Genomic DNA, 14761 nt, shown 5'->3' with positions numbered 1-14761 from the left:
GTTCATATGGCCAATGATCGCAACAATAATGAAATATTTCACTGTCCTGGCAGTACAACATCACGCTTGGAAATATTTCGGGTTCTACATGAAGCCTGAATGCCGGGGGTAGGGTCATACTAAGGAGGGTCATGTTAAGGAAAACCTTGATACTTCTAGGATTATTTGCAAGATCTGCTTTAAAGCGTAGAGTAACGAAGGTACCCCACCCACTTTATTTAATTGTAAACGATTTTCAGATTTTAAATGGCAAGCTATTATGATTCCTACAATACAAAATGTTTTATATAATTCAAAAAAGATGATAGAACTAATTCCAGACCAGCCAGGAATGTCCCCAACATATTTTCCATGTCAACTTTGGCATTGTATTTAGCATGACTTGAATCACAGGTCTTTGATAAATTCCAGCTAGGTTTCCATTTGGTCCAGCAGTTCCTCTCAGACTGCCAGTCTGGACCCTGTTTTTTGACACTTTTAACAGGTAGTTCAGCTAAGTGCCGATTAAGGCTATATGTCGACATTTTAGAAGATTTTAGAAAACAAATGTATGAGTTAAGGATTATGAACAATAAAAAGCCTTCATAGTAAAATAAAAAAAATGTCATACTAGTCTTTCCTATCAAGGCTAATATTTTGAATCAAAATTTAACAGGCGGTTAGTTTAATCATGAACACCAAATTTGACATTTTCAGTCCTGACAACTTTGCATCGAGTGTAGACACAATAAAGGACATTTTGACAACAAGTGTGACATAAATATTGCCTGAAATGCGTAGAATTTTCTTCGAAATATCTCCGTTCTCATCATTCGAACGTTTGTATTATATACATATATTCAACCGATTTGTTCTATTTTTATGTTTATTTATTTTCAGTGTGTTCGGACACATTTAAGAAATGTTACACGATTTATATTGGAATGCCTCCAATGTCGTGGATGGACTCAATGAACATGTGTAGGCAGAGGAACAAAACACTCGTTAGATTTAGATCCAAGCTAGAAATGGAATATGTGCGGCAAGCTGTGTCAGCTTGGATGATAGATATAGACATCCCAGTTCTGCGTTACTTCTACTACAGTATTCGGCTTATCATTGGTATCTTATGCTACAGGTCATATTATCATTTGCTTTGTGAAAAGATCAGTTACACGTGCATATCACGAACGAGATACTTGTATTGTATTGATTTAGCTGTTGAAATTGTAGATTGATATAATTTATTTTTTATATGAATTGCTTCTAACAAAGCTTAATTTGTGGTGGTTAGTATAACACTTTCCTTTTTTAATTGGACATTCAAAGTTTTGTGTTTTGAATGAATAGTTGAAATATACCGAGCTACTGTACGGCCCTAAAAATACCTATGAGTCGAACCTACATTGTTTTATCAAGGCGCGAGAACATTTTATACTGTCAAAGAGAGGTAACATATATAAGCGACCAGTCAATATTAATATTCACACCTACAGACGATTTCACAGAAATGACTCACTTCCATAGTAAGTCTTCTTACTAAAGACTAAAGACTAAATCAATATTTACAGCACACGGAGACTGTTCTCATTAAATGAGGATACACATAAACTTAACAGTTTTCATCAGAAATCAATGGTCAAAAGTGTCCAGATGACATTCTAACATGATAACAAATAAACATCCACTGATGCGGCAGTAAACATATCTGTCAGGTGATAAACGCTCCAGTTTAACTAATAAGTAAATCAGTAAATCCCTATTTAGAAGTTGTGTAGGAAACATTTAGTCAAGCAGTATGTTCAAACCCTCATATCTCGATGTATGTCAAATGTTTGACTTCCCACTCTAACTAAAACGTATTCATGTTATTTTAGGCTTGACCCGTTTCGCAATAAACAACCAAAGATATCGAGACTACTGGTCAGATGGAAGCCTTGCGGAATTCACAGCTTGGTATAGTTTTATGCTATTTATTTAAAATGGTTTAACAATTGTCATTTTGACATTGGTCAGATTAGGAAACAACATTCAATAACAAAAATAGATGAACTGAATATATCCGAACTGGAAAAGACTAAATGTGTCATTTCCCTGCAAAGGCTTAAACGTCAGGTCCACATATCACGAAATAACTTAAGTAATTGCTTAGCTAAACCTGTTATTTCAAATGCTTGTTTTATGCGTCATTAATTCTGACTTTTTCATCTATGTCAGAACCATACATGACTATTTGAATCCTTCCTTCCATCACACTTTACCAAACTTACAACAGTTTACCAAGGTGGTCCTTGGCAATGTGAGTTTGCTATGGTAATAGTTAGGCAGTGGCTAATTAAGGAACCGTACACTTCTGAGGTGCAGTTAATATTGTGTGAGCTACCAAATACAGTAAAAACATAAACATTTGTTTTTGTGAAAATGTCATTTTATTTTAAATGACGAAAATGTTTAATACTGTTACAAAACCGATTAACCAGTAAGCGTTCCACAAAGAAGATTTCCCGGAAGCACAGAGCACCCAAAACACAGCCACAGAGCCATGCACCGCAAAGTAGACACACAGCAAAAGAAGCTGTAAGCCTGTAACGGAAAAATATTGAAGACGGGTTGCTTCAAAAATCCAACAACAAGTACATTTTAAATATGGGCAAAATACAGAAAATGGGAGTTGGTTTGTAAGGGGTAGATAAAAGGGTCGGATATTGGGGGAAGGTAGAGCAGGGATGAATATTAAACAAGAAAAGCCACGTTCCTTAGACGTAGTATTCCTACAACGTCGCAGACACGCACGTACAAAAGGCAAACACACACACATACAACTAACATGCAAAACATCACTGTAGGGCACCGCCCATGACAAAAACGCATAGATACATACTTACACATACATAAGCAGGAAAAAAACAGTCGAGCACCGCCTAAGAAAGGCCGGCGGACAAAATTATGGTGGTCACGATAACTTACTCATGGCGTTACTATGCATCGACCTATTACATATTCTTCAATATATAATATTTATACCTCCAAAATATAAACTTCATCTTAAGAACTTGATCACCTTATCAATCAGCTACCACAGCCTTTTATTCTTTTAGGAGATTTCATTGGTCATCATGAATGTTGGGGCTGTTCTGACAACAATACTAGAGGTCAAATTATTGAAACCTTTATTGAGAGGAATTCTCTCTGCTTACTAAATGATAAATCCAAAACATACCTTCATCCTGCAAGAGGACACTACTCTTCTCTCGACTTATCAGTTTGCCAACCAAGCGTTTTTCTTGACTTTAAATGGAGGGTGCTCGATGACTTACATGGAAGTGATCATATTATGAATGACCTTGACGACTTAGGTTTAAAAGGTCGTCTTCCAACATTTATATCACAATTTTTATCTGATCGCAATTTTAAAGTACGTGTTGGTTCAACCCTTTCTGACTCTTTTGAGCAAGAACAGGGCGTTCCGCAAGGTTCTATTTTATCTGTTACACTTTTTAGCATCAAAATTAATAATATTGTAAAATGCTTGTTACCAGGTACAGATTGTTCACTATATGTCGATGATTTTTTGATATGTTATCGTTCGAAAAATATGCGTACAATTGAACGCCAATTACAGCAGTGTTTGAATAAAGTTCAAACTTGGACCATGAAAAATGGTTTTAAATTTTCCAAATCGAAACTCAGTGTGTCCACTTTTGTCAATTACGGAAACAACACTGTGATCCTGAGCTTTTTCTTAATGGTACAAAAATACCCGTTGTTGACGCATTTCTTGGTGTTATCTTTGATAAAAAAGCTTTCTTTTATACCACATATGAAATACTTGAAAGCCAAATGTCTGAAGTCATTGAATCTTTTAAAGGTAATTTCAAATACTGATTGGGGAGCCGATCGCAAGGTTTTATTAAGACATTATAGAGCTTTAATTAGATCTAAGCTAGATTACGGTTGTGTTGTTTACGGTTCAGCAAGAAAATCTTATTTATAAATGTTAGATAACATCCATAATCAAGGCCTTCGTATTGCTCTGGGTGCATTCCGAACATCGCCAGTTGAAAGCTTGTATGCCGAAGCAAACGAATCCTCTCTTTACACACGCCGAGAAAAACTTTCACTGCAATATGCTTTGAGGTTGGCTGCAAATAAATCTAATCCTGCTCATAAAATTATTTTTAAACCAAAGTACTCCGATTCATATGAGAAAAACCAAAACAAATCAAACCGTTTCGATTTCGCATAAAATCTTCTATGAATGAAACTGACTTTGAATTCGATGGTATTAAAGAAAGTTCAATTCCAGATACACCACCATGGACCCTTAATTCCCCTACAGTTCTTTTTGATATGAAAACTGCTTTTTGAAAGTCTGAAACAAACCCTGAAATATTCAAGTCCAAAAATAATGAAATCAAGTCATCTTACAATGACTATTTTGCAATTTACACAGACGGTTCGAAAGATGAATTAAAGGTTGGATGTGCTGCTGTCAGCCACCTTCATCAACCAAATTACGTTTGCCAAATAATGCAACAATATTTTCAGCCGAGGCAAAAGCTATTGATTTAGCCCTAAATTTTATATCAAAATATAGTGAAGAAAAATTTATTAGCTTTTCTTACTCGCTTTCTGTTTTACAGTCAATTCATAACCGAAATATGGAAAATCCTTTCAATCATGATATTCTTCTCAACAATGCTTCGTTCAATAAACTTCATGATATTAAACCTACTCTAGGGGAATGGCACCAAGGGAACAGATCTGTTCGCAGGGAGGAAGTTGTTCTTTCTCGTTGTCGAATAGGTCACACCCTTTGACTCATTCTTATCTTTTGAATAAGGAAGATCAACACGAATGTGTACCATGTCAAACACCGCTAACTATTAAACATGTTTTAATCGACTGTGTGAACTTTGCTCCAAAACGCAGTACATACTATGACGTTCAATCTTTGAAAGAGTTATTTAATAAAGTTTCAGTCGGAAATATGTTATCTTTTTTAAAGCAGATAGGGATTTATAAAAATTATCTGAACATTTCATATTTTTATTCACATCTTTTGCAATATTATTATGTTTGCAGCTGATATTTTAACACATACGTATACTGTGAAATCATTAATATTCGTGGGGGGGGGACTAATTTTCGTGGATTTCGTGGTTGTGTCAATCCACGAAATTTAAACCCAACGAAAAGTAAAATTCCCATTGATGTTCAAAAGTTGAAATCCACGAATTAATATCCCCACGAAATTGCCCTTTTGACCAAAACCACGAAATTTCATGCCCACGAAATTAAATGATTTTACAGTATACATTTTCACTTAAATGATTTTAGATATGCTTTACATATCATAAATTATTTTAGATATGCTTTACATTTTTACATAAATGATTTTAGATATGATTTACAATTGGCGTTTTCAATATAACTTCTTCTCGGCGATATATGACCATTTTGTGTCGATTCGCCGTAAAACCCAATTCACTCACTCACTCACTCACTCATGGTAAATCACTGTGGGGCACCGCCAATGACAAACACGCACAGACACATATACGCACACACAGAAACAGGAAAAACAACAGTCGGGCACCGCCTAAGGACGACCAGCGGACAAAATTATGGTGTGCATATTATGGTGTGCAATTTGTTCATAGTAAAAGGAGAGAAGAAATGTAAATGCAAGGAAAAGGGATGGGATTGGGCGATGGGGGTAAAAGCACAAAAAAAAAACATTATGAATTTTACAGAAAACGAAGTATAGTAATAAGAAATATACTTAAGCAAATACATAATTCGTTATATCTTGGTTAAAAAGAAATATCATATTTGCGTGACTGAAATAAGTACTGCAGACAAACACTGCTAACGATAGAAGTTAGTTATAAATACATTGTTGTAGAAACAATCAACAATAAATAACAGTAACTTAAGCAATAGAACGATTCTAACATTACTTAAATAAGTAATAACTTAAGTTTTTTCTTGTAATTGGGGCCAGGTCATTAAAGGTGAAATACATGTTTTACATATTACTAAGAAAAACAACTAAATAGAACGATCGAATGGTGATGCATATTAAATATAAAATATGGTTGAAATGTTTGTTTTCATCTAGTTGTACATATAAACGTCACACCGTTTGAAATATCCTCAATCTCTGCACTGGAAAACACTTTTATGTCACTTACATTTACCTTAATAAATCTGAAAGAGGTCTGTTTTCCAAACTTACCTGTATCATTGACTTGTCTCTGCTCATATCAAGTAGGTTTGTCTAAGTATGTCCGCTCCTTACACTTAAAATTCGGCTTATTGCTGTCATAATCTGTAAGGGAAACTGTCCGTTTGGAAAACAATCTTTGGGGTTTCCCTACTTCCCGTTTGGAAAAAAAACCATTATGTTATAAAAGGTCTAGTGTATAATAAGAATAAGATTATATATAAAACCACTAAATAAAATACACACATACGAACTTGAGAGAACTTCCTAAATTTATAACGTTCAATCTTTTTAATGTCCTAGTAAGAGTTTTATTAACTTTTTAATTTCTAACTTCAAAGTTCACAATTTTGAAAACTTAACTTTCAAATCGAGAAATTGAGATACACATTTGAAAATACATTGCCTATAAAATGGTGGGAAAGTTACGGAACAGCCGGGTACGTTTTATTTATTAACTCGAAATTTCGACTTAGTAACACGAAATTTTTACTTAGTAACTTGAAATTTCGACTTAGTAACTCGAAATTTCTAGTCTATAAATAACATACACCTAGCACTAATGCTCTTCCATAGAAAGTCGATCTGTCTAAATATTGTAATATTATGCAAAGCTAATATAAATAAAACTGAACAAAATCCCTAGAAAGGTGTAATAGTCTGGTGTATATGCTTTTCTATTAATAAGAAGTTACAAGTATTTTGTTAGTATTTCGCCCAACTTAATTTTGTTAAATATTTTGGGTATGCTTAATCCAAACAAGTATGCTGGCCATCTGCCAAACTCCTCTGAATAGGGCTAAAATAGGGGCAAATATGACACATATCTTAATAATAAAACTGTGTATCAATAAATAAATTCATATTAAGAGCATAACAGAGTAAATATTTATTCATAAATATATTTAAATAAATAAAAAACAACACTATACTTTCGGGGATTCAAAAAATGGAACTTTTAGACTGTCTTGTTTTATAAAAAATATCCAAAGTCATTCATAAAATGGCGAAATGATTTGAAGAAGTAGATAGAAAATTTATGTTTTATAAATATCGTCAGAAAATTTATTTCCCTGGGTATTATTTAGCACAAATGCAGTCTTAAATCACTTTAAGACAAAACAAAGGGAACAATAAAGCTTATTCTATATGTCTGTGTGTTTTGCATAATCTAGTTTTTAATATCTAATAATCATTAAGATTGCTGAAAGTATGCATGACAGGGATGAAGATATAATTAGCATAAAATAAAGTTTGCGGTGTCTATCTTATAAACATTTTATGCTCTTAACTGTTGCTAATGATTTAACGATAAACTGGACCACTATACACATTTCTTTTGCAAGTACATTGTACGAAATGACTAGGACTAAAAATTTAGTTAACCTATTGCATAGTGTGGAAAACCGTAGCTGTCTTATGTCGAGAGATTTTATGTTATCTTGTCAGAGTGTTGTGTTAATTTGTCAAGACAGTGTCTTAGCATGTTAAAACACTATATTATTATGTCAAAGAAAATAAAAAGGATAAATATCAAACAAGGAATGCCACGTTCCAAAAACGCAGCCTCCCTAAAACAAAACCCAAAGCACGCAGATGTGCACACTACCAGTACACAAAGTGTAGTGTTAACCTGTCAAAACGGTGTCTTATTATGTTACCTAGTCATGTTATTTTCTCAATGTGTGGTGTTATCTTGTCACATATTGTCTTATTATGTTTACAAGTCATGATTTATGTCAAAGTGTCATATTAACTTGTCCAGTGGCACATATAGAGGATATTTGTTTGTTTGCAGTGAGATGTCGAAATATATCATCACCGATAAGGGAGACAATTGAATATTTTCACGAAGGCGGAGCCTGAGTGAAAATATCAGAATTGTCTCCCTTATCGGTGATGATATATTTCGATATCTCACTGCAAACAAACAAATTTTCTTTTTATTTTATGCTAGCTTGTGAAGATCAACGAATTTTCTGTTTATTACGTGCATAAATCTTCATATAAATCCAATATTTTATGACGAAATTCGGATTTATTAAAGCTACCGTGTTACATATGATACATCCGCTAAATTACCATGGACACTTAGGCATATTAATATCGAATATTGGTGATTAGGATCATTAAATCAACACGACGCCATTTTGTTTTTAAAAACAAAAGGCGACAAACAAAAACTGCATTTAAATATTTTGTGTAAAAATACACAGTCCGCGGCTAACAGAGACATTGACAAATGCCGGTAGTTAAGTAGAAGCATAATTAAATCTTTTCGGGTCAATCCGTCAGTTCGTTGAATAACCGGAAGCGTGTTTTGTTTACCAAAACACACGCTGAAGGTCAGATTAAAAAAACAACACGAAAAATCTAAACAACTGTGGAATATGCGTATGTCCTTGGAAAATCAAGCTGCAGAATTAAATATCATCATGGATTCAATAGAAATAGCTAGGAAATATTGATCTAGGAGCTGCATAGCGTAACAAAATGGATGGAAGTTCTTGATCTTGGAGCACAACTGGCTGGGCTTGGAGTGGGAAAGTAAATGCTGGCATATTACGTAAGGTTGAGTTGATGTCTTGTGATAATTAACTAAGACAACAACCAACTAAATGTGCTGTCGCCAGTAAAATCTACCACACGATAGTGAACCAATGGAAAAAAGTAGAGGAAACACACACATATCTGTAGCTACATGAAATTATGGCAAGGCCTAGCAACCAAGCTGACAAAGGTAACATTATTTCTTTTGCAAATTTAATCATATAGCTAGCCTGTTCTATATAGGATTGTCTAGCAGTTCATGACTCATGTATGACTTGAGTATTAGTGAAATCCAGTAATTTTAAAGACAGCAAAGGGAGGTAATTAAAGAATATATATTTCAAGGGAGATAATTTATCTGGAAAAAAAAAGTTCGGCACTGTGAGTGATATCGATTTATATCTCACTGCTATTTTCCAGTATTTCACCAATAAGCATAAAATAAAGTGTTTTATTATGTCAAAATGCTATGCTATAATGTCATTAAGTACATTGTGTTCTTGTCTACAGAGCGTGCTATTATGTTAAAAAGCTAGACAAAATCAAATGATAATTTAACAAGATAACATTAACATAGCTTTTTTTGACATAATAAGACCCTGTTTCGACAAGTCAACACCACACTTTGACATAATGACATAGCATTTTAATAAAATAGCACGCTCGGTAGACAAGATCACATGACATTTTAACAAGATACCATAGCGTTGTAACATAATAGCTAGCTCGGTAGACAAAATCACACTGTACCTTAACAAGATAACATAAATTTTAACATAATAACACGCTCTGTAGACAAGATCACACGATACTTTAACAGGATGCAATAGCTTTTTATCATTATAACACTCTCTGTGAATAAAATCACACTTTGACATGATAACATGGCTTATTAACATAACAAAATACTGTTTTGACAAGTTAACATCAAGCTCTGACATGATGACATGACATGAGATGTCCCGACATAAGACAACTGCGGCGCTCCATACCATATAGTGTGAGACATATGTCAAGCTACATTCTGAGTCATCATCCCGGAACCAACCAACCAATGAACACAGAAACTGTCAATGTTTTTACACTTAACCTTACGGAGAATGCATTCAAACAACAAACAACATTGACAGAATGTATTCAAAGCTGAATGGAAAAGAACTGTGCAAGAATCTTTTTACTGATTTTATTGATACTACTCAGCAGTTAGGCAGTTAGGGAACGATGATAAATATTTCCAAAATCAGTAATATAGGAAGGAAAACATTAGAAGTCGCAGAGAAAATGGATGGTACATTAGTGAGGCGAAACTACTCCAGTATCGATTAATAATGTTAAACTAAAATCATTAAATAATGTTGAATCATCAAAAGAATGTGAAAAAGAGCCAACAATTCCTGAAAACTAAGTTCCACCAAGTTATATGAAATTTTGCGGCGGACAGTTAACCTAACCAGTATTTCTGAATTCTGTACCAGTACAAACCTGTTCTCCGCAAGTAACACATGAATCAAAGGTAGAGGACGAATGGTTTCAGATCAAATCGTCATGGAGAATATACGCCCCGCCCGGGGATCAAACTCACGACTATGAGTGTATACAAGTATGTTAAAGCTACTCGCTCACAGATGGGGTGAACTTTACCAACATGTTCATTTTCTGAAGTTTGGCATAGAATGCATATTTGATATTGAAAAATAAATCAAATTAGTGAAATAGAGTATCAAGTGGAGGTATAGCAGCAAGTAAAATATTGATTGATTTTTTTCTGTATTTCAAGAATACTCTAGTTAATTAAGTTTCAGTTTAATTATGCAGTTAAGATATACAGTTTTTTTCTGACTCTAGATAGCTCTTACATCTTTCTAGGAATTTGGTATATATCAGCTTTGCATTTTATGGGAATACTCCAGAAAACTGACTTTTCCGCAAATTTTGTGCAATGTATTTGTAAAAATGTATCTCAGTTTTCCATTTCGGAGGTTAAAATTCAAGATCAGAAGCTTTGGAGTTTAGAATACTTTTTTACCTTAAACACATTTTAAATTTTAGACATATAAAAAGATATCACAGCGGTTGATTTTATTTAATGGTACTATGCTTATTTGTATACACAGACCTTAGAAACAAAAAAAAGTAAAAGAGGTGATTTCGCCTCCCGAACGGAAGTTTCCGCCTACTGATGACAGCAGCTGTATATTTCTTCTATATATCAATGTCGCTTTTTTAGTCATCGGAAGTATATAGTCAATGCAGTAGAGCCAATTATGCTCTTAAAATCATCATTTTCGTATCTAACTTGAAGCTCGTGGTGCATGGTCAGCTTTTAACGAGAATTTGCAAGAATTCTCTCCCTTACTTGTTGACTGTGTGAAAGCAATTCTCTTCAAACTGGACTGCCTCCCTTACATTAACTCAAGTCGTGTCATTCATGACCTAAGTCAATAATTCTTTGTTATGGATTTTGCTTGATCTAATATTTTGCTTTAAGTAACCGTAATACACGGAAATTAAGGTCGCATGTTACTCCATAGAAAGCAACAACACATGTAGCCAGTTTTTGATATAGATCATGTTGTTTTATAGATTCATACAGAAGTATTATACATGTAAAGATATAAAACGTTTCTATAAAAAAACATCATTATGTTAGCTTCTGATATTGCGAAATTCGTGTTGTCATGTAATAGCAAATGAAAACATGTAAATAATTTTCTTTTCTTTTGAAATTTTGAATCCCGCCAAACATTGAAATCTGAAAATTATTTCATAAACGAGCTTTCCCACAAACACATGTATACATAATAGTTTTCCTCGAGAAAAACGAAACTTTTGTGATGATACATGTATTCCCATTTTGACTGATTTTTCTTGTCCATATAACGGTACTTTTGTTTAACATGCCTAGAAGTTTACTCTTTAAAACATGATAACATAAAGTAATAAACTAAGCAATACTGTATTTGACAGGCAATGGCAAAGAAAAACCCGAGCAATTTGACAAACTTAAAAAATATACATGTTACTGTAACACGCAAACATGTTTTATTAACTGGTCTTGATCCAAGGGTTTCCATAGAAATCAAGGACAGAAAGAATGTATTGTATTATGAATCAAGTTTCTGATTTTTTCGGATCAGCATTGGTGTATGTATATTATAGAAATCCTAACTCATTTTGTTAAACAGTTAGCTCTGATTCATCCTGTCTACATACTTTGTACATACATACTATACAATTTATCATGAAATTAAATTTATCGTGTAAACTAAAGTCTTTAGCTGTAAAGGTGGCTGTTTTTCATGCTTTCCACGAACAAAACCGTGACAAAAAATGTAGGTCGTACTAAAGAGATAATCCTGCCGTGGATTTCAAGCTTGGATTTCATTTCTAAAATAGACATGATATTGCGCGTCTGTTAATTTCACCCTTTCTTTGCACATCGTGGAAACTATGCTGTGTCTGTCTTTTGTTTATATAAATGTACACATCCTCCCCGCCTCCCCCTTACCAGCTTTCAGTTAGCGCCTAACTTGCAAATTACACTATTTCATTTTTTGTTGGATTTAACGTCGCACCGACACATGATAGGTCATATGGCGACTTTCCAGCTTTAATGGTGGAGGAAGACCCCAGGTGCCCCTCCGTGGATTATTTCATCACGAGCGGGCACCTGGGTAGAACCACCGGCCTTCCGGAAGCCAGCTGGATGGAGAATTCAACGCCCCGAGTGAGGCTTGAACCCACATCGATGATGGGCAAGTGATTAGAAGTCAGCGACCTTAACCGCTCTGCTACGGAGGCCACCACTATTTCATTAGAAAATTATTCTTTGAAGTAGTTTTTGTCCTGTCGTCGAATGTTTCAATATTTCAATATTTGAAAGGTATTTAGCTTTTTGTCGGAACTTATGTAATTTATATTGATTCGTATTGTTCTCATAAACAGTTTTGTGAAAAATCAAAGCTCTGTTCTATTCTGTTCTTTTTTTCCGACTAATTAGACAATTATGAACGTTATTATTTCAAAAGACTATATTGAATCGTACGTCACTTGTTGGTATATGCAGTTCCGTAAATTAACACGGTTTAAGTTACATCAGAACTTTAAGAAATCCATATACTTTGAAGTGAAATGGAAGCAAGAAGCCTTTACCCTATTACACTTAAAGTTATATTATTGTATTGTTTATAGAGTCAAGAATACCTACATATGTGATAATAAATTGTCATGCTTTGGAAAATATGATTAATTTGCCTCTAAAGTAAGAGAAATTGAAAAGTTTACTGTTTTTCACTATATGTTCAATATAAGCGACGGTGATACTTTTTAAACAAAGTTGGAAGCAAGAAGATGTTATAACAGCTATGGATATCTACATCTACTGATTACTGGAATTGGCGTGCAATAATGCTCAAGCAACAACTTTTTTCTCTCTATTGACTCGATGCTCTTAATGTTTGTGTTTGTCTAAAACAATTTGAATTCGCTTATGATTTTTTCTTACAACAAAGTGGTATTAAGAAAACTTTATTTATGACAAAATAGAATTTGTTTTTGTTAGGTTTAACGTCGCACTGACACAAATATATGTCATATGTCGACCTTCCGGCATTGACGGTGGAGGAAAATCCTAGGTGCCGCTCCGTGCATTATTTCATCACGGATTGGCACCTAGGTAGAACCGTCGACCTTCCGTTAGCAAAGCTGGATAGCTTCCTCACATGAAGAATTCAACGACCCGAGTGAGGTTTGAACCCACATCGGTGAGGGGCAAGTGATTCAAAGTCAACGAACTTAACTACGCGGTCACGTAGGCCCTCTGCATTGAATAGTTACTGATGAGTTTACAACATGTATGATTTATTTGTGCTTATATGTTTTGGAAACAACCGTTTTTGTATATTTTTGTGTGACTCTCGGTGCATTTATAGGGATATGAATGAGCCAAAAGATGTTTATTTCCGACGTTGTACCAGTATGTCCTTATCTGATAATCGAGGCTGGAAAACAGAAAATTGTGACGAAATGTCTTTGGTGAATATTGTGTGCGAGACAGCAACAACTCAAGGTAAAATTTACGTAAATGTTCTGTAACTTATTTCATAGATAATTGCTGTAGCTTCCTTCCTCGCAAGACGTTAAATGTAAGTTTTTATTGTTGACATGTTGTGATCGATAAATCGGGATGAATCCGATAATAATTAATAAGGTAGATTTGGAAATACATGCATTTGTTATGCAACCGGAAATATGTCCGGGCAATATTATCGCCGCTTTGACCGTCTATTCCCTTGTCTTCAGTCCCGAGATCTTTGTCCAAAAAACACCTCCTGCAGTTGTTCAGACAAATCCTCTTAGTTTGCGAATGATCTTGATTACAGAAGTGCACTACTATGAAGTGAACTTGCGGCGCATATCGTTAGCAAGAACACGCATACATTTGCACGCACGCACATACGAACGCAAGCACACACGCAAATTTACACATACACACATGCACCTACCTGGTTTAGGAGTCATTAGCTTTTGAAGTATTTCAAAGAGCAATTAACTAAAGGTTTGTCTGCAAAACACTTCTTGCAGATTACAAGGGAACAGGCTCAACTGTGCTTAAAATTCCAAATTTCCATAGCACTTTAGCGTGCAAATGAACCTAGTAGTAAAGGAATTTTATAATCTTATTTTATTAAAAAAAAATTCAGGAACATTTTTAGAAAATTAAGAAGAAATCTATGGAGGAGAGAACGAGCAGTAAAATGTTTAATATCTTTTTTCATAACGCCCTTTTGTGTGTAACATGCATTCAGGTTTAAAAATGTGACAATAAAAATCGGACAGAAATCGAAAAATGACTCCATAATTCCAAACGATCAGAAAATATAACAACACTGAATCCAGGTACGGGGAGACTTTTTACAGCCGCCACACGGCATTTAAAGATTGCTGTTGTGATAGTTATAAAATCTGTAAAAAGATCCATTGGAAGCATAGAATGCAACCAAA

The 14761-nt window shown here is 34.3% G+C and overlaps 1 protein-coding gene across 1 annotated transcript in view; it reads left to right on the top strand.

Annotated features, from left to right (window-relative positions):
* LOC123539273 (uncharacterized) overlaps positions 1–14409 on the top strand; it is a 38358-nt gene extending 23949 nt beyond the window's left edge. Inside the window, exons 11-14 of the mRNA XM_053530658.1 lie at positions 880–1101; positions 1857–1935; positions 13690–13826; positions 14342–14409. Coding sequence (XP_053386633.1) covers positions 880–1101; positions 1857–1935; positions 13690–13826; positions 14342–14409 — 506 coding nt within the window. The remainder of the gene's footprint in view (positions 1–879; positions 1102–1856; positions 1936–13689; positions 13827–14341) is intronic.
* The last annotated feature ends 352 nt before the right edge of the window (positions 14410–14761 follow it).

The sequence above is a fragment of the Mercenaria mercenaria genome, chromosome 18 (assembly GCF_021730395.1).
Source record: "Mercenaria mercenaria strain notata chromosome 18, MADL_Memer_1, whole genome shotgun sequence".
NCBI classification, from domain to species: Eukaryota; Metazoa; Mollusca; class Bivalvia; order Venerida; family Veneridae; genus Mercenaria; species Mercenaria mercenaria.
This window is presented reverse-complemented; position numbering and strand designations above follow the sequence as displayed.